Source organism: Mytilus galloprovincialis, chromosome 12 (assembly GCF_965363235.1).
Source record: "Mytilus galloprovincialis chromosome 12, xbMytGall1.hap1.1, whole genome shotgun sequence".
Lineage (NCBI taxonomy): Eukaryota > Metazoa > Mollusca > Bivalvia > Mytilida > Mytilidae > Mytilus > Mytilus galloprovincialis.
Window position 1 is genome coordinate 32598741 of NC_134849.1, and position 27191 is coordinate 32625931.

Below are 27191 nucleotides of genomic sequence, written 5' to 3' on the forward strand. Positions count from 1 at the left end.
AAAAAATCATTGATCATGATATAACACTAGTTTTGATCATTGAGAAGCTTGATATTTCCTTAACAATAGAACTTGATTAAAACATTAAGCTGATTTTTCAGATTTATCTCCCAGTAGTGTTATGCTAACACTTTAATTTGACTAAAAAATATAGTACAGGATTAAATAAGCACTTTAAGATTTTTCAAAATAGTTCTTTTTCACTTCCCCATCCTAATCCTGATTGTTTACGAAGATTGTCTAAAAAGTTATCATTGATTTCTTCTGTTGTAAAATAACCAAAAGTGATTGTTATAAGACAACAATACCTGTCCAGTAGTTTGCAAAATCTCAGGTCAAGTTTCACAGACTCCCAAACAGTGAAAATATTAAATGTGTTTGTCAAAATGATTTCTAATGGTACAAATGATGTGATATTCCTAAAAAGTGACCATATACAGGTAAAAATATTTTTTTAGAACTAAAATTTTTTGTGAATTTTGACAACATTCTTTGTATGCAGTATTTCCTTAAATCACATTATTCAATCACATATTTGATCTCTTGATCAGTAATCGTGCGAAGAAATTCAGACAATAATCTATATCTATTACTTACAAAATCACCACTATCAGCTTGGTCCATTGTACTGTGTCCCGTCTTTTTACTAGCACCCATTGCTAATTTAATTTTCTGGAGCTCTGTCTCTAGGTCTTGAGAGTCTGGATGGACAGATGGGAATTCTGGTTTGGCAAATAAGATTTTGGCAACTTGTTTTGAGAGGCTTTGAGGGTCTGCAAAAAAAAAAGAAAGAATTAAACAAATATAAACATGTTCCTATGGCTTTATTTATAACAGGGTATTGTCAAGTATAACACATGTATTATGGGGTGAAAATGGAATGCTTATTCTAAATGTAGAATCATTCAAATGAGAAATCTGTGCTCATATTCATAAGTGCAAACTTATACATGTATTTCATTGGGTTACCATGTTGTTGTCCTGAACATCTTTGACCCAAAATTTCTTAAATTCATTTATTAAAGTCATATGTAAACATATCGTATAATCGTCAATTTTTTTCTCTCTCTGTCTGTTATGATGTGAATATATGGCGCTAATTATTTGTCGTGTTTTGAAGTCAAAGTTTACCGATTGTCACCTTATAGTAAACAATCAACAAAGAAGCATTGATATTGAGCACATGTATAACATGTTCAATCAGATAATACTTTATTTTAAGAGAGATAAATGCGTATTGTGATCACTGGATTTTTACCAGAAGGGTCACACTACGGTCACTTTGCAAACCAAACATATGTTGGCGAATTGCTTCCTGGAAGCAAGCAATCAAAAACAAGTGAAACTGTGAGCTACTGCTCACCAATAATACCCCTGCCGCAAGTGGATAATATAAATAGTGTAAAAATATGCAAGTGTTTGGAATCTGAAAACGTATCACACAGTATAGCTGACTTATATAAACTCTGAAACCAAATTTTAGAAATCATTGTATGGTAGTTCCTGAGAAAAATGTGACGAAAATTTTCAACTGGCTATCATGTGAAAAATCATACAAGTGTTTGGTAAACAGGAAGTTGTCGAGTGATGAATCTGAAAACGTATCACACAGTATAGCTGTTTTATATAAACCCTGAAACCAAATTTCAGAAATCCTTTCAATGTAGTTCCTGAGAAAAATGTGACGAAAATTTTCAAGTTAGCTAACATGTGTAAAATCATACAAGTGTTCGGTAAACAGGAAGTTATCGCGTGATGAATCTGAAAACGCATCACACAGTATAGCTGACTTATATAAACCCTGAAACCAAATTTCAGAAATCCTTGTAATGTAGTTCCTGAGAAAAGTGACGAAAATTTTCAACTTGGCTATCATGTGTAAAATCATACAAGTGGTCGATAAACAGGAAGTTATCCAGTGATGAATCTGAAAACGCATCACCTGGTAAAGCAGACTGATATAAACCCTGAAACCAAATTTCAGAAATCCTTGTATTGTAGTTCCTGAGAAAAATGCGACGAAAAATATTCATGGGACGGATGGACTGATGGACTGACAGAGGTAAAACAGTATACCCCCCTTTTTTAAAGCTGGGGTATAAAAGCGGGGGTATAAAAAAGTAAACTTTATCTAAATGTGGACAAATCAAAGAATTTTCTTCAGAAAAAAGTATATGTACATAGGTTTTATAATGAAAACTATCCATTTAGTTGTTGCTTTTAAAATTTGAGGTTTCATATGTCTAAGACTTTAAAATTACCAAAATTCATTTTAGCAGCTAATTCTTGTTGCAATCTCGGCACATCGGACATAGAGACAACTTGTAAGGCACTGTCAATCAAACTGAATAGCTCCACCTTATCTTCTTTACTCATTGCATGCATATTGGCCATCTGAAAATACAAATATAGGAATTGCAAATGCTATATTAAGTCAATTTATCTTACAAATATCTTGATGTGCTCATGGGTTGATGTTTAAATGTTTATTTTGTGTCTGTATTTTACAATAAAATTGTTGAGCAAATTTTGATAGTATATGCCTATTCTAATTTGTTAATTGGTTGTATTTAACTTTGTTAGTTAAAGAACTGATATACATGTATTGCTAAGCAAATGATTTTGCTCAAACTTACTAAATATTGCCACTTCATGTTGAAACAAGAATGTGTCCAAAGTACACGGATGCCCTACTCGCACTATCCTTTTCCATGTTCCATGGACCGTGAAATTGGGTAATAATCTAATTTGGTATTAAAATTAGAAAGATTATACTATAGGGAACATATGTACTAAGTTTCAAGTTGATTGGACTTCAATTTTATCAAAAACTACCTTGACCAAAAACTTTAACCTGAAACTCCCACTTTCATTTTCTATGTTTAGTGGACCGTGAAATTGGGGTCAAAAGTCTAATTTGGCTTCAAAATTAAAAAGATTATATCATAAGCAACAAGTTTACTAAGTTTCAAGTTGATTGGACTTCAGCTTCACCAAAAACTACCTTGACCAAAAACTTTAACCTGAAACTCCCACTTTCATTTTCTATGTTCAGTGGACCGAGAAATTGGGGTCAAAAGTCTAATTTGGCTTTAAAATTAGAAAGATCATATCATAAGCAACAAGTCTACTAAGTTTCAAGTTGATTGGACTTCAGCTTCATCAAAAACTACCTTGACCAAAAACTTTAAGCTGAAGCGGAACGAATGAACGGACGCACAGACCAGAAAACATAATTCCCCTCTACTGTCGTAGGTGGGGCAAAGGAAATAAAACTCAGTCAATCAATATAAAGCCTGTTTTATCATAAAACCTCCTGTTCTTACATTTATACAATTGGCAATTATGTGGGTTAAAGTTGACTCGTGACAGCACTGATCCTTCTAGAGCACTTGAGATCACCCCTGGCCACTTGACCAAAGGGAATTAAGCTTTATCATTGATTATCTTTTTATCTGTCTTTCTACCTGTCCATCCTTCTATCTGCACTTCTGTTTGTACCAATTTTTTTTTACATATTATATGCAAGCTTGAGGTGGGGGGGGGGGGTATTGGTGTCCTCAGACACATTTTTTTCTATTTGCCATAGGGTTGACAGTTTGTCTTCAACTTATATGAGTTTGAACATACATGTGATATCTTCTGCCCCTCTTTTACAGTAGTTGTAATAGGCAAGGAGTAGCTAACACTTTCTCTTTTCTTTTCTTTTATGAAGTAGGCTCTCTAAATTAGGGTTACAACCATATTTTTTGTTATCATATATTTACACAATTTATCATATGAGCTGCATTGGTTAGAAATTGACCTTATGCAATTCAGGGGTGGATCCAGCCATTTTAAAAAGGGGGGTTCCAACTATATGCTCCCATTCAAATGCATTGATCGTCCAAAAAAAAAAGGGTGGATCTGCCACTGCAATTGCACATATGCATTTATATTTTCCATACGATTTTGGAACAATCAATCAATTTCGAAAAGGATGAATTTTGGTCTGTTTTGAAAGGTTTGTATATCAACTCAATTTTCAAACATTTACAGACTATGCATAGAGATGTTATTTTGCATTTTTCAACTCTAAATAAATAAGCAGAATTATCCTGATTTAGAGTAATTTCTCGCAATTTGATTGGCTGATATTGTCCTAATAAATTTCAGAACAATATTTTATTATGTCAATTGGAATTATCTCCCTTATTTATTACATCAATTGTAATTATCTCCCTTATACCGTTGAACTTATAAAAAAAATTAAATTTGAATTGCTATAAAGTCCTAATATTTTAAATTTTTCACAGTTTTTTTAATTATCTAAACTGTATTTGGTTGATATTGTCCTAATATTGAATTTTAATATCATAATATGTAATTGAACAAAATCAGAATAAATTCGTTACACAGTGTTCAATTGTCCTAATACAGAATTTATCGGGTCAATAAAATTCATATCGGGTTTGGCTTCGCCTCACCCGATATGAATTTTATTGACCTGATAAATTCTCGTATTAGGATAATTGCACACTGTGTAACTAATAGTATTGGTATTCATTTGAACAAGGTTGATTTCTATTTGTCACAGCTCATATTTATCATGTGCTTTAATACCTGTTGCACTTTATCTTTCCAGTTTTTTCTAAAATCAGTTTCACTGTCAAACTCTTCATTTATATACAGGGCTGTAAATTTTCTAACTACTTCAGCCATGTCTGATCTGAACCCTCTCGGACCATCTTCACTATCCATGCGCTTGGCTAGACCAAAATCTATTATCCTGGTCTGTATAACACCTTCTGATTCTTGAAGCATCACATTGCCAGCTGTAAAATAAAGTAAATTGCTTCATCGTTTATGTAAAATAAGGAATCCAGTTCAAGGTCATTTCTTTTCAAAATTATACTATACTGTGGATTCATCATTATTTGTGGATTTAGTACCTTCAACTGAACCACAAATTTAAATGTTCAATTTTTTAATGCTTATTTAGATGCATGATGTTTTTCATTAGTTATGATTTGCCATGAACTAGCTGTCAGGAACTGCCAGTACCGTCAGATCTGTACTAATTTTTTTTCTGTTGTGTGGATATATAAATGCCCTTCCACCATCTCTCTGATCCTCTCTGTGTTTTTCTTAGATATTTTTTTGTTTGTATCAATGTGATGAGTTAAGACTTTTTCAACTTACTTTAATAATTTGTTTTTATTTTGTACTGTTACATCACTGTCCAAGTTTAGGGGAAGGGTGTGGCAATAACAAATTAGTTTAACTTGACCACATTCTGTATGTGCCTGTCCCAAGTCACGTATCATTTGAATTGTTTTACAAATTTGTCATTTTAGGGCCTTTAATAGCTGACTATGCAATATGGGCATCGCCTATTATTGAAGGCTGTAAGGTGTACTATAGTTGATAATTTGTGTGTCATTTTGTCTCTTGTTGAGATTTGTCTCATTGACAATCATACCACATCTTCATATTTATACAGAATTTGGCAAAATCATAAAACCAATTTGAATTTTACTCAATCCATGAGTATCAAACAATAAATGAATTCACAGTAATATTTCTGTACATTAAATGTCATTCTTTTAATATCAATGAAGAAAAAAAGTCAACAAAAATCTATACATGCTCAAGCCAAACAAGTTGTACAGTACAAAAATAAGATTTTCAACAATAAATTAATCTTGAAACTTGTTGTGAATTTTAATCCTGTCATTGTTACTGATGTTCTCAAGCAATCTAATTATAATAAAGGTATGAATGGGGAATCACAAATTTCTGTATTTTTAAAATTTTGCGGCATTTTCATTTTTGTCTATACATATTTCTGGGTCATATTTCTTTATTCTGTATACCCAATCCGCATCTTCATGTATGAAATGATCTAAGATCTAAGATTATTTAATTTTGGCTGTTGCACATGTAATAAAATACTTACAAAAAAAAGCATCCAACTTTAACAAAAAATGATAATTTGACACCCAAATAAATAGTCCTGTTAATCTTTTCATTGTTTTTCTTTTTCTGTCATTATTGATGGCTTTATCAGACTTTCTTTCACTTATGAGTTTTCAATGTTTGTTTGGTATCTTCAGCCTTTTTTTGAAATGATGAGTCCACCTAGCTTGTTTTAAATCTCCTTACATCAAACTTACGATGAAGATCTCTGTGTGTCCATCCTTTCTGATGCATAGTATGTACAGCTGATAATAATCCATGGAAGACATATAATGAGAAAGGTCTGGCTAAGTTAGGATCTTCAGCTCTGATGTTACCCATATGTGTGTCTATTATATCCCGTAAAGTAATGCCTAAAATAAGATTAAAAATACATTTATTCTCTATCATCTAATTTGTGTATGAACCTTAGACAAGTTTTCATTTTCTTAATAATTATTAACAATTTATCAGACTATTTTATATTTTTATTCCACAATTTTTATAAACCCTTCGTAAGCAACAATCTTTTTAAACCAACACTCTTGTTCTTTTTTTATAACTATTTGATGAGTAATTTTTAAACTGATTTTTATATTCTTTTGATGTGCTGTAACTCTTTGGTCCTGGCTGGGGCAGGGTTGAGTGCTCACAAAAATAATTAACGCGTCCACATTCTTTCAGTGCCTGTCCCAAGTCAGACCCCTGTAGTGAAGTGTTTGTCCTTGGTTTATGTCTGTCTTATTTGTTTTTCGTAAATTGTTTTCATATAAATCAGGCTGTTAATTTTGTCGATTGAATTTTCAGTTTAATTTTTTTTTCATTTTGGTGTCTTTTATAGCCAACTTTAATTTTGGGCATATTTTTCTCTATTCTTGTATTTTCTTTTGCCATATACTCTGCACTTTTTGACCATTATTTTCTATTCTAAAAATCCCATCCAGAACGTAACACCAACCATTATCTATCTTCTCCATAAAGATATGAATTTTATTGCCCTCAAGTTTGAAGCAGTAAAGAGCAGGAGGAATTCCTGTTTCATTCAAATCCACCCATGCTCTAATTTCTTCCTCTCTAAAATAGGAGATCATCATCTACAAATGTACAATATAGTTAGTTTATTCACTACAATATATATCCTTTGTCTAGTCGAACAGCTCTCAGATATTGATCAATTTATTTTTATGGATAAGAATTTTTAGGTATTAATGAAAAGTATTTTAAACTTGTAGATGCATGTTTTTTTGCATGATGTGGTTTGACAAGTTCTGTATGAAAATCTACGAGCATTTCAAATTACATTGTGGTTTCTAAAATAAGTAATCCACAAATATCAAAAAATGCACAAAAAAAGAATAAAAATATTGAATATGTGCAGCAGTTTTCGTATTCGAATTGTTTTATCTTTTTCATGTCAGGGCCTTAAACAGACAACCATACAGTATGGATTTTTTTCATTGTTGAAGGCAGTATGGTTGCATCTCCTTATTCTAATATTTATTTATCAGTAAACCTATATTTTTAGGTTGACAGAATCCAGATATCTTACAGTTTTATGAGCACTTTCTGTTTGAGTTGTCTTGTCCTTAATCACAATGATATCTCCAGCAGAGTTACCTTTCCCTAACACATCTTTTGTTTTGGTAAACTCCCTTCCTTCCCTATAATAACCTGCTTTTGAACTAACCTAAAAAGAACAAAAATTGTATCAATCAGTTTTTCGATAAATATGATTTGATTTGACAAGATATGATTTTGATTTATTTCTCTTGGCAGACATTTTGAATTGTAAATGATTGATATATGACATGTAAAGATTGCTTATGTTTGCATGTTACATGAAAATAAGACACCATCTATAAATCATATGACTTTACTATATACCCACTTGGTATAGGATCAATTTTACCCACTTTCAATCTTTATAAAAAAAACTTTTATGCTCCACATCCAGATTTAATATTTAAAAATTGAAAGCTTCTTTTTGTAAATTCATTGGGTCGAAAAGGGTTGACGGAAGTACATTTTGTTTGAAGCATAAGCGCTTCATTAAAAAAATGTGTGCACAGTCAACCCTTTTACAACCCTATGAAATTACAAAAAGAAGCATTCAATACTTATAATAACATTTTTTAGCTAAGATCATGAAAACACGATTTCTATCAAGTTTTTATATAATATACCTTTGCAATTTATTGCGGGACCTCGTGTCATCATAAATGTTACATTTTATTGTGCTATGAATGTCAATTTCAGAAGGACGAGAGATTTCTGTTAGCCAATCAAAATAATGTAATATAATGAAACATACATGCAATGTAATTATTAAACGTTAACTTACAAGAACCAAAGAAATATATATATCTTACATGAGTTGGGTCTAATACAACACCAGATGGGGCTTTATTTTTCTTGAGATAATCTATCATTTCCAGACAGGCGTCCATCTTGACCTGAACATCATCATCTGACCGAGGCTTGGTTAATATATTAGCATTGGATGCATCCCACCATAGTTTTCTGTGAACAAAATAACAAAATGTGTTATGATAATTAGCACTAGTTGAGAAAATGACTTAAGACAATACTTGAAATGAGAACAAAGATTCCAAATGGATACTGTAAACCAAATTATTTTTGTATTATCGCAAGTATAAAAATATCGCGAATATATAAAACGTAATTTTTTCCTTAGTTTACTGCATCAAGTAAATTTGAGAAATTAAGGAGGTAGACCTAGGTTAAGGGAAATAACTCTTAAAATCATCAGTACGCTTATGTCAACCATTGTTTAAGAATATATTCTAAGCTTCTATGTTACATAGATTATTTTCAATCTGTTTCAGGTAAATGCTTAAAATACATGGATGAACTTGACTTTTACAAACGCTTAACTGATTTAAAGAGTTATCTCCCTGAACCAAGGTCTACCCCCTTAAATCACTGTATAATAAAGTATCAGCCAAAATAAATTGGTCTACAGTATTTAGACTCAATCTAAAAGTCAAACTCATAAGTTGAAAACGAACTGACAATGCCACGAGAAAGAAAATGAACTACATGAACAATCAAACTATAACTAGCTTTCAAAACTGCGTTCTTAATTAACTAGGACTGGTGGCTGAAGGTAAACAATTCTCTCTGGGCACTCTGGTTTCCTCCACCAATAAAAACTGACTGCTACAATATAGCCAATCGAGCTGAAAGTGGTGTCTACAAAACAACATTCAATCAACTAATAAATGTGAGACCTCTACTCTCAGATGAGGCTTTTGTGTTTTGTTCCTAGTTTTTATGCTTTGAATTTGTACCCATCTGATGAGCAAAGCCATTTTCAACTGACTTTTTAAGTTTGTTCTAATGTTGTGCCCAAGACAAAAGGGTTAGAGTGTTTGATGCCTGCAAACCCCCTAGTTATTCAGAATTGTTTTACATTTTAGCATGTCTGTGCCATGTAAAACTTGATATGAGGCATTGGTTTTGCTCATTGTTGAAGCACTACAGTGACCTAGATCCAGGGGTTGAAATTCCCTGAGCCTGGTCCGCTGGTCAGAGACCAGTAGAATGTGTGTCGGACCAGTAGATTTTGTCAGCTGGTGGTCTGGCGGACCAGTAGAAATTTGTCGTTTAAATCACTGATTGCATCTCTATCTCGGTTTGTTTACAAAAAAATTTGTAAGGGTTCCACGGAACCCAGTGTCTCGCCTACGTTTGCTGTTAATTGCAGACTCAACAAAAATGAGGAAAAACATCAATAAAAATTTCCCTCTCGATACTGTCTTTTGATTGAAAGAAGCTTCCAAGTTTGGTAAAAAATCCAGGATAGTTTATGAATCTTATAAATGTTTTATAAACTTTAACTACAGACTGTATGTAATGTTAACTGGAAGAAAAACTAAGTCCATTTATAAGTAAAATACGGAAAAAGTGATTTTTTTTTTTACAAAATTTACTTCTGAATAATATCTTATGATCAGAAACAAGCTTTTGTCTAAGTTTGGTAGAACTCCAGGATAGTTTAAGAACATTATAAAAGTTCTAAAAACTTAAACCACAGAGTGAATGTTTTGTTTCTGGCAAAAAAACTAAGTCCATTTATAAGTAAAATACGGAAAAGTGGAAATTTATTTTTACAAAATTTTCTTCTTGATACTATCTTATGATCATAAACAAGCTTCTGTCCAAGTTTTGTACAAATCAAAGATAGTTTATGAAAGTTATCAAAATTTTAAAAACTTTAACCACAGAGTGAATGTAATGTTTCCTCGCAGAAAAACTAAGTCCATTTATAAGTAAAATACAGAAAAGTGGAAATTTATTTTTACAAAATTTTCTTCTTGATACTATCTTATGATCATAAACAAGCTTCTGTCCAAGTTTGGTACAAATCAAGGATAGTTTATGAAAGTTATTAAAATTTTAAAAACTTTAACCACAGAGTGAATGTAATGTTTCCTCGCAGAAAAACTAAGTCCATTTATAAGTAAAATACGGAAAAAATGGAATTTTATTTTTACAAAATTTACTTCTGGATACTTTCTTATGATCATAAACAAGCTTCTCTCCAAGTTTGGTAGAAATTCAGTATAGTTTAAGAAAGTTATTAAAATTTCAAAAACTTTAACCACAGAGTGAATATTTGTGGACGCCGCCGCCGCCGGAATGTAGGGTCGCTTAGTCTCGCTTTTTTGACTAAAGTCGAAAGGCTCGACAAAAATAAACCTGAGAAATTATTCTTAGGGTACTGGGGGTACTATCTTAAAATTATTTAATTAATATCTCGGGTGAGCGCACTACACAACAACACACAATGTGGAAATTTTTGGATGGAGTTAAAACGCAGGGCAAAACAAATTAATTAATTAAGTGACATTCAAAAGGAAGATTTTTCAAACTGACAAAAGGAAACGTAAATACAAAATATCCTGGGGAAAAGATCTTGAATGGTTGAATTGTAAAGTCGATCGTAATGTAATGCATTGTAAAACATGTGAACAATTTGCAGTGACAGACCTAGATGAGAAATGTATTTTTGTAACGGGATCTTCAAATTTTAAATAAGATTGTGTACTTGCTCATGAACAAACAGAACAGCACAAAAATCTACTGGAATAAAAAGGAAGGAAAGCAGCTGAGGAAAATAAAACTAAACATCTGTCATATCTTTTAGTGGTTATCAAATGAATGTCATGTTTGCAGGACCAGTAAATTTTGAGCCGGACCAGTAAATTTTAAGTCAACTGGTCCGGCTGGCCAGTACACTAAAAAGCTTAAATTCGACCCCTGCCTAGATCTTACATCTATGTCATTTCTTTTATTTTGTCTCCTGTGGATAGTTATCTCATGGGCAATCTACCGGTATCATGCTCAGTATTTGTCTTTTGTTGATGTGGTTCATATGTGTTTCTTGTTTTTTTTATATAAATTATCATTAGAACGTTGGTTTTCCTGTTTGAATGGTTTTACACTAGTCATTTTTCGGGCCCTTTATATCTTGCTGTTAGGTGTGAGCCAAGGCTCTGTGTTGAAGATCATACTTTGACCTATAATGGTTTACTTTTACAAATTGTGACATGGATGTAGAGTTGTCTTTTTGGCACTCATACCACATCTTTTAATCTATCCAAATCTCCATATTCTATGTGTATTTAAAAACTAATTATCCTACTTCTACCTTGATCTTTCATCTTTGTACTGTATGACTGGTCTCTTCTGATCATCAACACCAATTACAGCTAAAAGTATTGAACAAAAAACAGTTTAACATATTATCTATATCTTTCTTTCATAAACTTTATTATTATCATAAATTTTAACTGTTTCATTTAAAAAAACAGTATATATGCTTTAAAAATCTATATAATGAATGATGGAATGGATTGTTGCTGAACATATGCATTTTCACATGAATTTAGGTGAACTATAAATTCAAGTATTCAACAAAATACAAAGGAGTAGGTTCAGTAAGACCCTTTTTTGGCCCCAAAATATAGCAGTTTTAGAAAATTGTGAAAATGTAATCTTTAAGCTATATTTTGGAAAGCAAAATGCTTCTGCTACATAAATATGAGCTGTTTTTGACAATACATTGCGCAAATATCGTGTTCTAGCATCATTAAGTCGTGCTAAATTACTGAAATCTTCAAAATTTTAACATTTTGGTTAATTTTTAGACGGTTTCCGTCTAAAATGAAAGTGGCCGCATTCGTGTTCATTCATAATATTGAAATGTAAGTTGTATTTGATGATAATACACAACATATATAAAGATTGAGGATGAACACGGATGCGGCCACTTTCATTTTCGACGAAAACAATCTGAAAAGTGACGTATTTTGGCATATTTGATAGATTTTTCATATTTACGCTTGAGTCAGAGCGTTTTCAAGGACTAAATCAGTTAAAATCTTTCACATTAACTAATCGAATCGATTAAAATAGACACTTAAGTGTTTAGAAAGTGGCCGAAAACTTTCGTTAGATGAACCTGAAATTTGAGGCAAAAATCGGTCCTTACCGGACCTACTCCTTTGTCTTAACAAAGATCTTGAGTATCTAAAAAAAATAATTTATCCTTATTCAGCAGAAATTTGTAGCCTTGTGATCAAAATTTAGATTCTCAAAAGTTAGTTGTAAAATACAGAAATAAATTAGGCTGAACAGTATTTGAAATAACTCCATCTATATATATGTTAATGATCAAGTTAATTATTTTAAGTACCGGTAATGGCTGCAAAAAGATCTTAAACAAATTATGGCAATATTAAAAAAAAAAAAAAAAAACACTTATTAGTAGATGGACCAAGAAAAAAGGACTACTTCAATTTTTAATCTCCTTTACACATAGTCTGAAGGTAAAAAGGTTTCTTGTGGAGAGTTGTCTCATTGGCAATCATACCACATCTTCTTTTTTATATTTACTATTTACATTCATAATTTGTTTTTGCATTACTGTCTAAAGGCATAATGTCTGTTAAAAAAATCCATAACCATAGCATTTATAGATCTTTTATTTAAAAGCAAGTTAATACAAATCACAGCACTCATTGAGAGTATAACTGTTTAAAACCTATTTTACTGTAGTGTACATCTGATATCTAAAGATTATGTCACACTCTTATAATATGTTCAAGAATGTGTGAAATTGCTACAGTGTTACTAAATATATATAAGCATTTGAATCATCTGAAAATTATTTATGACTGTTTTCATAACTGATTTTAGGAAGTATAGAATGAGTACATGTTACATATATATGTATATTCTATTCATTTCTAAAAATGAAAAAAAGCATGAAATAACAGTTTTCTTTGTGTTCAAGAGATAAAATGCAATTGTTTATCAACTGTCATTACATATAGACAGAGATCTGTTGAGAAATTAAAATATATTCAATGTTATGTATTTATAGATATAGGAAGATGCGGTGTGAGTGCCAATGAGACAACTCTCTATCCAAATAACAATTTTAAAAAAGTAAACCATTATAGGTCGATGTACAGCCTTCAACACGGAGCCTTGGCTCACACCGAACAACAAGCTATAAAGGGCCCCAAAATTACTAGTGTCAAACCATTCAAACGGGAAAACCAACGGTCTAATCTATATGGAAAAACGAGAAACGAGAAACACGTATAAATTACATAAACAAACGACAACTACTGTACATCAGATTCCTTATTTTACTATACATGTATTTGATTCTTTCAGAAAAAAACCCACATCTGCATACCTGTAGATCACAGGGTGTTATAAAGTAAAAACATGAGAGGTCATTAAAACTTTTGTCAATTTACAACTTAATTATCCCTGATGAATTGTTCACAAAGTTCAATTTGATGCATTAAAATTCTTTTTTCTGTTATAGAGTTTCTAATTCTTTTATTGTCTTACAAAATGTCTAATGTAATCCAATTAGTTTTTGTGATACTTTCTAGCTAGCTTTGCAGCAATTCTTTTTCACAATTTTAAAATTTACTTGATGTAGGTAAATAAGGTAGGTTCTAAGTTTCACATTTATGCAACGTTTTATATTCTTCTTATTTTTCTACTCACGGCAGTCACAAAAATTTTAAAAGCTGCTATAAGTATCATGAATATATAAACAATAAGTATTTGGCTTGCTTGATGTCATACCATGTATGTACAATGATGTTAGTTTGTATGAGTTAACTGATTATAACATATATACAAGTGCTTTATAATTATATACCAGTACCTGAAGTTATATTCTTTTCCTTAAATTATTAAAAAAGACATTTTATTTGAGTATGCTGATTGGATAATGGATAGGTTTATTGATATACAACATTAAAAAAAAACAAGGAATGCATATAGTGTTGTACTAAACATATCCCTAATCCATATATGTATGATAATATATGAAATCTTCCAGTTCCATAGCTTTTGAGAAAAGTGTAAAGACAAAGTTGATTTTATTTAACCTGTTGAAAAATTCAAAGAATTGGCAAACAAAAAGTTACGCTATAGGTGACCCAAAGGTCTAAACAGCACTCCACCAATATAACCTATCTTTTTCAAGTTGATAAGGATATATGAAGTCATCTATTCAATAGTTTTAAAAATAAGTGTGATGGAAATATCTGTTTTCATTCAGCATTTTGAATCATTTATAAAATTGAAAACAACACGTTTTATAATTTATTGCGTCCGAAGCGCTTTTCTGGATTTACCTTCATCAGGAACGCTCAAAGCCAAACATTTGAAATCCGAAGATGTATAAGTACCGAATATAGTCTCCACAAACTTAAAAAAAAAATTTAAAAATATAGTACCGGTACTTTAAGGTGATACCAAACACCTTGACTTAAATTAATTTGACATAAAAATGTAGACAAAATATTTATACTTACCCTTTAACAAAAATATTAAAATTTCATTGGATATTTGACAAACCTTAATTTTGATCTTTGGGAAGCTTAATATCTCCTTAACATTAGAACACGATTAAAACTTTTAGCTGATTTCTACAGAGTTATCTCCCTGTATCGCCTTAACTCTATGTTGTTACTCACCCTCATTCTTTCTGAGACTTTGTAATAATAGTATAGTCCTGGCTTGGGACGTAGGTGACAGATCTTTGACCAGCTCTGTCAGGTCATCTGAAACTAAATTGAGATATGATGAGTACAACTTTTATTTAAATATCCATCTTGAATAAAAAATCTTTTTTTCAATCGTTCGTTATTAAAGATTAAAATATAGCAACATTTTATAAAGTTGGCAATCCGCAGTAATCATAATCCTTTTAAGGAGGGTCGTAATGGGAGTACCTTCATGACAAATAAAGGTAAAAAATCTTACCAAATGATATGAATACTAGGGGGTCTCTTTTTTTAAATCTGTCCATCATGTCCATGTGATCATTTAAAATTTTTTTAAAAACTTACGAACACTCTCTTGTATATCAATTGGTTGTGTATGTAGAACCCTTGGAGAATCTGTTTCTGTTGTCATGGTTACTGGTCAAACTGTCATGAAATGTATTCACATGCTGACTGCATACTATATCACAGCATTATACAAGTATACTTAAGGAGCTGTGTATTAAGTCTGAAAAGACACAAGAAGAACTCTGAGATAATTAATGATATCCCATTTTAAATGAGAGGCCAAAGATACAGAATGGAATATTCAAACTCATAATATTGAAAAAGAGACAAATGTTAGATGCATGACAGAAAAACGACAAACAACAATACACAACCTAAAGATTGGGTTGGTTTCAGGTGCTCCAGATTGTTATAAAAGCAGATTGTGTTTTCAACATGTGTTGCTCGTGTAAGTACAAACTCATTGAAAAGTTTTTGTAGGTCACATCAATAGTCCATACATGGCATGCTTTTGAATGATATACTGTCATGACTGTCGTCATAAATTTTTTAATGTTTAATATTGAAGTGTGTCTTTCAGAAATTTCTTATTTCACCTTTTCTTTAATATATTTATTCTAAACAGTCTCATGCACTTAAAATATAAATTTATATGACAGAACTTTCTTGGTATTCCTAATTATTTGATAATTTATATACACAGAAGTAGTATACCTAAAACGACAAAGTTATTTTTCATTTACCTGTATATATATTATGAAATCCAGTTTTTTCAAAAGAGATTATGTTCTAAGGGGTGTTGTCTTGCCATGGCTTTATTTGGACTTGTTTGTTTGCTTTTTGGCCTTGAATGTTTGTCCCTAATATTTTATCAACTAAATAGATGTATTTGCATTCAGGTATCGCAGATCAAATTTATTCGTTCATAGTGTGTTAATTTATGTATTTTGATTGAGTTAAGCCTTCCAATTGATATTTTATCATGTGTTTTTCTATGTTGTGATGTTATACTATAGTTTTAGAAAAAAAGGGGAAGGTTTGGTACCATTAAAACATTTAATCCCGCTGAAAATGTTTGCACCTGTCCTGGTAAGTCAGGAATCTGATATACAGTATTCATCGTTTGCTTACTAGTATGTGATTTATACGTGTTTCTCGTTTCTCATTTTTTATATGAATTAGACCGTTGGTTTTCCCGTTTGAATGGTTTTACACTATTAAATTTAGGGCCCTTTATAGCTTGTTGTTCTGTGTGATCCAAGGCACCGTGTTGAAGGCCGTTCATTGACCTATAATGGTTTACTTTTATAAATTGTTATTTGGATGGAGAGTTGTCTCATTGGCACTCAAACCAAATCTTCCTGTATCTATTATATACATTAACCATGTAGTTTACATTAACAACTTGGGCCAACTTGTGAAGATATATTTTGTAAGATTTTTAAATTATGATAAAAATCGAATAACTGTAGGATGCATGCCTATTCAGTAATTGTCATACCTGATCAACATGATGAAACAAATCAAACATGGCAACTTATCAAGACGCAAGTTTTGACAAGAACTGTGTACATGTAGATTAGTATTGTTTGATTCTTAATCATGAATGTTAATGAAATTATTTTAAGCTATTATTTTTTATCATTTAAAGAAAACCTCGAATGAACAATGATGATGGAATTGGTAGCTGAAATATATATACTTTTCTATGTTCTAATCATTACACATGTAACCAGTTAATTTGACACATTGTTTATTAAACCAGTAACGTGCAGAGTTATCAAACGTGACTATGACTAGAGTAGTTGAATATGTACACAAAGTTTATGTATTTTTTTGGTTAAAATAAACTTGTTGTTTTAATTTTAATCAAAGTGATGGATATCACTCATGGAAAGATTAGGTGAGTAGTTTGAATTATTTCATATTAAGGTATGGTGGGGGGAAAATGAACATTAAGAAAGCACTATTCAGAAAATTGCATTAACAGCAGGTCTTTAGAAGGAAACATGCTTTTCCAGTATGAGGATAAAATGAGCTCAAATTAAATAATATGGGTCTCTTAATTTGCTCAATTTTATTTAAACTGTAGTTTATACATGTTATATCTTATCCAAACAATGTTGCCTGTTCTGAACATGTTTCAAAAAAACAAAAAATTGCAAATCAAAAATTCTTCTAGTAAATGTTATCAACTACAAAAAATGTATCCTTGTAAGACATAAAATCTAGACCAACAGCTAAGAACTTTAAAGTGTCAACAAAAATAATCTAAAAATGTTGTTTTGAGGCATTTTGTAAGTTGAAAAAGAGGTTCTATGACATTGCAGATTAAAAGTTGTAGAGTGCCTTTTGATAAATTTTTTAAGTATTTTTCAGCGCAGGGCATTGAAAATGTACTTTTTCAACGTGAACAAATTAAAAAACTATAAATCTTATTGAAATATGGATTTTTCTTGATTGCAAAAATATATATTAATTTCTAATAAAAATTCAAATGACTAAAATAGACATAATGATTGATGGGGAGTAAACTAATAAACAATGGTTTGTTATAATTAAAAGTTTTAAAATTTTAAAACTGTTTCAAGCCAATACCTGATAAAAAAACAAGAGGCTCTCAAGAGCCTGAATCGCTCACCTTAATTCTTTTGGTTAAATCTCTCATCAATGATTATTTTGGCTTTTCAATTTATTTAAAAAGTTTTTTGGATCGTCCTATTTTCTTCAAAAGCCAAAAAAAATAATCATTTTCTCCTATGTTCTATTTTAGCCATAGGAGCTATGTTTCTTGACATACAAGGAAATAAAATATAAAATTTATACTAGATACTCTGAAACTCATTTAGCCTAAGTTTGGCTGAAATTGATACAGCAGTTTCAAAGGAGAAGATTTTTTAAAGTAAGTCAACATGATGAACAAATTGTGAAAAAAGTCTTTAAAGGGCAATAACTCCTTAAGGGGTCAATTAACAATTTTGGTCAAATTGACTTAATTGAAGATCTTACTTTGCTGAACATTATTGCTGTTTACAGTTTATTTCTATCTATAATTATATTCAAGATAATAAACAAAAACAGCAAAATTTCCTTAAAATTATCAATTCAGGCGCAGCAACCCAACAACAGGTTGTCTGATTCATCTGAAAATTTCAGGGCAGATAGAAATTGACCTGATAAACAATATTACCCAACGTCAGATTTGCTCTAAATGCTTTGGTTTTTGAGTTATAAGCCAAAAACTGCATTTGACCCCTATGTTCTATTTTTAGCAATGGCGACCATGTTTGTTGATAGATCATAACTTCGGATACAATTTACAAACTAAATACCCTAAGGAACATTCAGTTAAAGTTTAGAAGTATTTGGCCCAGTAGTTTCAGAGGAGAAGATTTTTGTAAAAGATTACTAAGATTTACGAAAAATGGTTAAAAATTGACTATAAAGGGCAATAACTCCTAAAGGGGTCAACTGACCATTTCCGTCATGTTGACTTATTTGTAAATCTTACTTTGCTGAACATTATTCCTGTTTACAGTTTATCTCTATCTATAATAATATTCAAGATAATAACCAAAAACAGCAAAATTTCCTTAAAATTACCAATTCAGGGGCAGCAACCCAACAACAGGTTGTCTGATTCATCTGAAAATTTCAGGGCAGATAGAACTTGACCTGATAAACAATATTACCCCTTGTCAGATTTGCTCTAAATGCTTTGGTTTTTGAGTTATAAGCCAAAAACTGCATTTGACCCCTATGTTCTATTTTTAGCAATGGCGACCATGTTTGTTGATAGATCATAACTTCGGATACAATTTACAAACTAAATACCCTAAGGAACATTCAATTAAAGTTTGGAAGTATTTGGCCCAGTAGTTTCAGAGGAGAAGATTTTTGTAAAAGATTACTAAGATTTACGAAAAATGGTTTAAAATTGACTATAAAGGGCAATAACTCCTAAAGGGGTCAACTGACCATTTCCGTCATGTTGACTTATTTGTAAATCTTACTTTGCTGAACATTATTCCTGTTTACAGTTTATCTCTATCTATAATAATATTCAAGATAATAACCAAAAACAGCAAAATTTCCTTAAAATTACCAATTCAGGGGCAGCAACCCAACAACAGGTTGTCTGATTCATCTGAAAATTTCAGGGCAGATAGATCTTGACCTGATAAACAATATTAACCCCATGTCAGATTTTCTCTAAATGCTTTGGTTTTTGAGTTATAAGCCAAAAACTGCATTTGACCCCTATGTTCTATTTTTAGCAATGGCGACCATGTTTGTTGATAGATCAAAACTTCGGATACAATTTATAAATTAGATACCCTAAGGAACATTCAGTTAAAGTTTGAAAGTATTTGGCCCAGTAGTTTCAGAGGAGAAGATTCTTGAAATAGTTTACGACGACAGACGACGACAGACGACGGACGCCAAGTGATGGCATAAGCTCACTTGTCCCTTCGGGACAGGTGAGCTAAAAAGTGAACTAATCTAAATTGTTGATTAATTACAGATGATTATTGGAAATTTATCAAGTAAATTATAGACCTTACTTGAAAACCTTAGATATTTATAATCTTATTTATATTCATATTTCATATTTTCTAAATGATCTTGTTAATCCATTACAGAATAACAACAACAACAACAATACTTTATTTTAAGAGGGTTACACAGTTAGCTATATAACTAATCTTCCCTGAGGCCCTCATCATGAAAAATCAAACAAAATGCAAACATATACATTGCATACATTAGTATAAAAAGTCAAGTATGATAATAATGTTTAATACAACTTGATAAAATGTGATGAAAGAAATAAACATGATGACATGATCAATTTTTAATATTATTGATATAGCTAGGTTGATTTCAATAAATGATCTGTTATTTTGTATTTGAAAGAATTTACATTTGTAATATTTCTTAACGGTATTGGCAAATTATTCCACAAGAATGGTCCAGAATACATAAAAGATTTTTTGAACAATTCTGTTTTTGGTTTAGGGAGTATGAGGTTTCCTTGAACAGCATTTCTCAAGGGGTATGGATTTCTGTCTGAAACATAATGAAACTTGTTAGTAAGATATGATGGGGCATCATTTTTAATGCACTTAAATGTCATCACTAACTTATGATATTTTATTCTCTGTTCAACTGTCATCCAGTTTAAATGTTTGAATAAGGGTGCAGAAGGAGCGAATGTGTCTGTTTCTAGTATTAATCTAGCAGCCCTCTTTTGTAATTTTAATATCCTTTTTAAACCCTCACTGCTACAACTACTCCACACTATACAACAATAATCAATTAGTGGCAAGATATAACCATTATAGAATAATTTTCTGCAGTCTAGATTTAGAAATTTTTTAATCTTTAATAGTAGATATAGTCTAGATGATATTTTTGAACAGATCACATCAATTTGGTTTGTCCATGTGAGGGAAGGGTCAATTTTAATGCCTAAAAGACTTTCACATGTGGAAGATTGTATCACTTGATTGTTAATAGTTAAACAACTCTCATTGGAATGTGGCATTGCTCTTTGCTTCGTTCCAATAATCATATATTTTGTTTTATTTTTATTGATGAACATATTGTTATCATTGCACAATTCCTCTACACCATGTAAATCTTCTTGTACCTTTGACTGTAGAGTTTGATAACAATTACCAGAAAGATGTAAAGTTGAATCATCGGCATATAAATCAGTGCAACAATTTTGCATATAAATAGGAAGGTCGTTTATGTATAATATAAACAGAAGGGGGACTAATATGGAGCCTTGGGGGACACCATACTTGATATAAAATTTTTCAGAATGAGCATTACCAATTTGTACTTGTTGAGTTCTTTCATTCAAATATGATTTAAAAAAAGAAACAGCAGTATTATCAAATCCATAAATTTCAAGTTTTTTACAGAGAATATCATGATCTACTACATCAAAAGCTTTCTTAAAATCCAACAGGACTGCTAAGTTGATATTACCATCATTCATATCCTGTATCCATTTAGCTATGATATTGATAAGGGCAGTTTGGCAAGAGTGTTCTTGTCGAAACCCAGACTGTGCTGGGTGTAAAAGATCTAATCTTTTTAGGTAGTCATACAAATGTTTTGAAACATGCTTTTCTAAAAGTTTTGATAAAACGGGAAGTACAGAAATTGGTCTATAATTTGTTGCCATGAATTTTTCAACAGCTTTAAAAACAGGGGTTACTTTTGCATTCTTTAGAACACTGGGTAATGTACTTATATCTCTTATTCTGTTAAAAATGTAAGTTAAAGATGACGTTATGAAAGGAGCACTCAATTTTAAAATTTGTGGTCCTATGTTATCAGATCCGGTGGATTTATTAATGTCAAGTTTGATCATCTCATTAAATAGACCATTTATTGTGACTGGTGGAATTGAAAATTTTACTTGTTCTGACTTAGTAAATTTCTTTTGTACAAATTGATTTAATTTTGCATAATCATGAGTTTTGCTCATACATCTGTCAGTCCTCAGGTTTTCAACACAAGATGTAAAAAACTTATTAAAAACATTACAAATGTCACTGACATTATTAGTTTTAACACCATCTTCATTTAACAGTTCATGGCTTTTCTTGTTGGGATGGGTTAAGACTTCGAATACATTTCCACAAATCTTTAGAAGCTTTTGAATCTTTTACCATCTTTGAATAAAAATTTCTTTTTGATTCATCGATTATGTGTTTTGTCCTGTTTCGCCAAAAGGAGTAGGTCCGGTAAGGACCGATTTTGGCCTCAAATTTCAGGTTCATCTAATGAAAGGTTTTTGACACTTTTTAAACATTTAAGTGTCTACATGTACTTCAATTGATTTGATTAGTTTATGTAAAAGATTTTAACTGATTTAGTCATAAAAAACTCTCTGATTCAAGCTTAAATGCGAAAAATCTATAAAATATGCCAAAAAACGTCACTTTTCAGATGGTTTTTGTCAAAAATGAAAGTGGCCGCATCCGTGTTCATCCTCAACCTTTATATATGTTTTGTATTATCATCAAATACAACTTCCATTTCAATATTATGAATGAACACGAATGCGGCCACTTTCATTTTAGACGGAAACCGTGTAAAAATTAACCAAAATGCTAAAATTTTGAAGATTTCAGTAATTTAGCATGACTTAATGATGCTAGTAAGTGATATTTGTGCATTGCATTGTAAAAAACAGCCCATATTTATGTAGCAGTTAGCATTATACTTTCCAAAATATAGCTTAAAGATTGCTTTTTCACAATTTTGTAAAACTGCTATATTTTGGGGCCAAAAAGGGGTCTTACTGAACCTACTCCTTTGAACTCGGACCACATTCCTAATTTATGGTATTTCTCTCTCATTTTTCTGGCATATGCAATTTCATTATTGAACCATTCAGGTTGTCTTTCTCTTTTTACTCTTTTAGTAACAAATGGTGCATGTTTATCTAGAACTGCATTAAATATGTCATACCACATCTGAATACATGTATTTGGGTAACTTTCATGTTCAATTTTATCAAAAGGTGCAATAGCTAAGTCACTTAGAAAATTTGTCTCATTGAATTTTTTAAAATTTCTGTAAGAAATGGTAGTATGAATATCTTTTTTGATATAAGAGGAATGTTTTTCTTTTCTAGTTAAACAAACTGGATAATGATCACTTATTGAAAATTTAGCAACATGTGATTCTAGTTTCAAATCTTTATTGGTGACATAAACATGATCAATTAGTGTACTAGAATCAGGTGTAACTCTTGTTGCCTCTTGAATTATCTGGTTGAGATTGTAGGTTTCTAATAAACTTAGCCATTTTTGTGGTTGTTTATTAGGTTTTAAAATATCTATATTAAAATCACCATTGAACTAAAATAATATCTGAATTATGATTGATGGCAGTTGTAATTTCTTTTTCAAATTCATCAATCCAATTAATTAGTGAACTAGGAGGTCTGTATACTGAACATAATAAAAATGATTTTTTGTGAACTGGTTTAATTTCAAACCACATTGTTTCAATGTCACTTATTTCAAATTCAGCTTTTCTATTAAATGTTACTTTTTCTGAAAAATAAGTAACAAAACCACCTCCACCTCGTGATAGTCTATCTTTTCTGTTTAAAATGAACCCAGGAATTTGTATAAAATTATCCTGGGTGTTACTGTCCAAAAATGTTTCACAACAACAGTATATATCTGGAGGATTTTCAGAGAACATTAAATTGTATTTGATTTCAACCAGCTTGTGTTCAAGTCTGTTTACATTATGTGAACATATTTTTATACCCTTTGTTAAAGAATCACTTTATGTAATAGGCAATCAATAAATCTATCATCCTTATATATATCACACATCTAATATATACATTTGTGTATTCAATTATCATAGGTCAAATATTTGTATATTAAGATCTAGATGTATATTGCAGGGTTCTGTATAATGGCCCCTGTATAATTATGAGGTTGATATGTAATGTGGTCAATTTGATTGACAGTTTAGCATGTAGGAGGTTGGGCATTGTAATTAAAGGTCTACCTTTTCTCTAATTGTTTAGTGATAATGACAGTTGTCAATCATACTATTATTGTATCAATACCCAATTACCTAATCAAAATGTTTTTAAAAAAAGCCTGCACATCAACACACCTTAATAACATACAGTCTTGAATTAACTGCTTCAATAATATACCCATTTTTTCAGTTTATATGTGTATTATGTGCACAAGCATGAGAACCATAGGGAACTATATTTCAGTGTGAATACATTTAATAACAGTAGCTAACCTGTCCTGTAGTGCCTTAGTAAAGAAAAAATAGTTGCCATTCTTTGAAATGCTTTATTTTTAATGACAGACAAACTGAAACAACCATACAAATTTATATAATTTTAGTTTTATTTTTCTATTGGTCATGATTTCTGCTTTCATGCATCACTAACGATACCCATATTGCACCTATTTAGTAAAAATAGCAGCAGACATCTTACAAGATTTCCTAGAGTCTAAACAATTTGTATTTTTATGATTTGATACTATGCACATCTTTCAAAATGTTCACAGTATTTATCAATAGATGAAGTGTTTACTGAAAAAGCAAAATGTACTGAAACGTCGCCATGCGACGTCATCTTTTCAAAATGATCAAATACAATATGTTACAAGTATCCATTAAAAAAAAATGAATAGTAAGCATGGACTCCATGGAAATCATTTTTTACACACTTGATTCGCATAGGATTTTTTTAATATTTTTTTTTATCAGGTTTAATTAACATGTTTAAAGTATTAACATGATTAAAATGCATTGGTAAAACGAATATTTCATCATATTAGAAAAATATTATGGTAAAGGGCTACATATAGTCAATAGTCTGAAACATATAAAAATTACATGAAATTCTAGTGTTTGATGATTGTAGTACTTTTTCTCAAAAAGTAAAGCACATAAGACTGAGTTACACAAATTTATAAAAATCTTTAAAAGTGCAATGAAATAATATTTAATAAGATTTAAAATGACTTAACAAAGTGAACATGCATTGATGTTTTGGTATCTTTGATATACATTATACATGTTATAAGAAAATGTACCATAAATACTGAAATTCAGCTCGAAAAAGTTTGTACGCATTATGACCTGAGATTTGATTCTTCAATGCAGGTCATGACCTGCATTTTCATCGTCACAGGTTGACAGGTATGCTGTTGATGTACAACCATTGAACATGTTGAATGAGTAATCAATCAAACATCATTTATATTAAAAAATCTTATAGTAAAGGAATGTTTTTTTTCAATTAATCAAAAATGTAAAAATGCCAAAATATCCAAAATCATTTCAAATTATCTTTAATCTTGTCTTCAAAAAGTAGTTGAAGTAGATCACCAATAAGTCCTTTTTTACATGTTATATGTTAAATTATAAATATACTCAAAGTAAATATCAATGATTTTTGGCATAAATATGAAAGCTCTTCAGACCCATAAAATTGATAAGTGTTGGTTTCATTTTTTTACTGAGTACAACATATTATAATTACTCAAAGCCTACAATGTAAAATCACAAATGATACTGAGGTTAGAAGTGGGTCCCATTGGGGTCTTAGCGGGACGCAGGATTGCTGATTTTTGGTAAGCGTGACATGTGAAAGTCAAATTATTGTGCCGTGAATACGGGAAATGAGGTCTAGCGGGACATGGGAAATTACAAAAAAATGAGAATTGCTTACATATATAGTGTAAGTGGGATACGGGAATCGGATAAAACCGTAAGCAGGATCCGGGATCCTAACCCCACAATGAGACCCCCTTGGAAGATCTTGGAAGGAAAAGTCAGAAGAAAGAATGCTAGTCAATTCGTTCCAAGTCGGATTCATTCCAAGCCAGTTCGTTCCAGATTTGGACAATTCGTACCAAGTCAATTGTCAATTCGTTCCAACTGATTTAGTTTATTATTAATCAGACTTGACAATTTGTTCTAACTGATTTATATCATTATTAATCAGACTTACCAATTAATTTGTTCCAACTTTTTTTTATAATGTAGACTATATGTCCGTATATCACTGTATTTGTGTAATTCAACCTACAGTGCATGGCAAAAATCGGCAATTCCTTGTCAATTTTTTTTATATACAAAAATTCTATGTCATATAAAAGATCGTTTTTCATTGATCATGTTGATAACTTTGAAACCTTTTATGGTTCGATTTTAACAAAATATTGTGTTGAAAAGCGCAGATTTATGTGTACAATATTTGTTTATTTAGTCATAAATTTTTTGGCCGGGTTGTCTTTGTTTTGTTTTTTTTTCCTTTTTCCGGTCAACTTGTATCATATTTCGGAACTGAGACTTCTATAAGTAGTCTCAGTTCGGGATATTTTTAAATCTAAATGTCTTATGCAATAAAAAATAAGTTTAAGGTTTGTATCCTTTAGTATTTATGAACAAAACGATGACACCAAAACACACGAAGATTCCATGATGGAATATAAAAATAATTTATGGAATTAGGAATCTTTTAGAACATCTATGTTTCAATTTTTTTTTCATTGGTTTGAAAGAAGTTGACCTATCAAAAATATGTATTGTAATTCCACACTTCCAAGCCCATACTTTTCTTTTTTTTACCTTTCTTTGAAGTTACTTTTTTTTCGGTTTTGTACAGGAAACTGAGTAAAATATATCTTTCCTCCCAATTTAAATGTATATAAGTACAGCCTCAAAAATTAAACTAATAAGGCTATTAAAATGGTTAATATTGTTTAATATTGTTCTTGAATAAGTTGGAACGAATTGACCAAGCAACTTGGGACGAATTTGTTGGGACAAATCGGAGTTGGAACGAATCATCCAGATACCAGAAGAAAACCAACAGCCAGGCATTTCTGACGGTGACTGATCTTCGATGAGAAGAACTACTAACGATGCATCATTAATTTTTACCCTATCTTGGGCTTACGTTTGTGTTTTTCTTGTGACTCAAGCAGCACACAATCAATCCCAATCATGTGTAGAGTTACGGGTAAAAAAGCTTGAAATCATCCACCATTTTCTAATCATGTGACCACCACCGGGAAGGTCTAAAACGCGGAAGTGGAAAACGCTGAAGTGAAAAAATGGTGTATTATAACTAATATCTCTAGAACCGCTAAAGCTAAATTAATAGATAAAACTGATTTTGAAAGCATATATAATAGTCTATAAGATAAATTAAAAAAAATATATATTTGAATATGCTTTTTTACCGAAAAGTTGACCGGAAGTCTTTCTTAGTGTGACTCTGGCAACACATTTTTAAACATTAAAACTTAAATTCACGAAAAGCATATAACCCGGTCAAAACCTGTAAATTGATTCTTTAAGACAATTTAATGACAA

At 31.0% G+C, this 27191-nt stretch overlaps 1 protein-coding gene across 1 annotated transcript; it reads right to left on the reverse strand.

Moving 5' to 3' along the window:
- LOC143055548 (uncharacterized) lies at positions 1-26882 on the reverse strand. Its single transcript, XM_076228708.1, has 12 exons — positions 26773-26882; positions 15348-15510; positions 14973-15065; positions 11612-11672; positions 8307-8457; positions 7487-7624; positions 6896-7031; positions 6156-6311; positions 4603-4814; positions 2262-2394; positions 598-773; positions 1-308 (listed from the first exon to the last, which is right to left on the reverse strand). The coding sequence occupies exons 2-12, from the start codon at positions 15412-15414 to the stop codon at positions 252-254; spliced, it is 1380 nt and encodes a 459-aa protein (XP_076084823.1). The 5' UTR covers positions 15415-15510; positions 26773-26882; the 3' UTR covers positions 1-251.
- Positions 26883-27191: the final 309 nt, after the last annotated feature.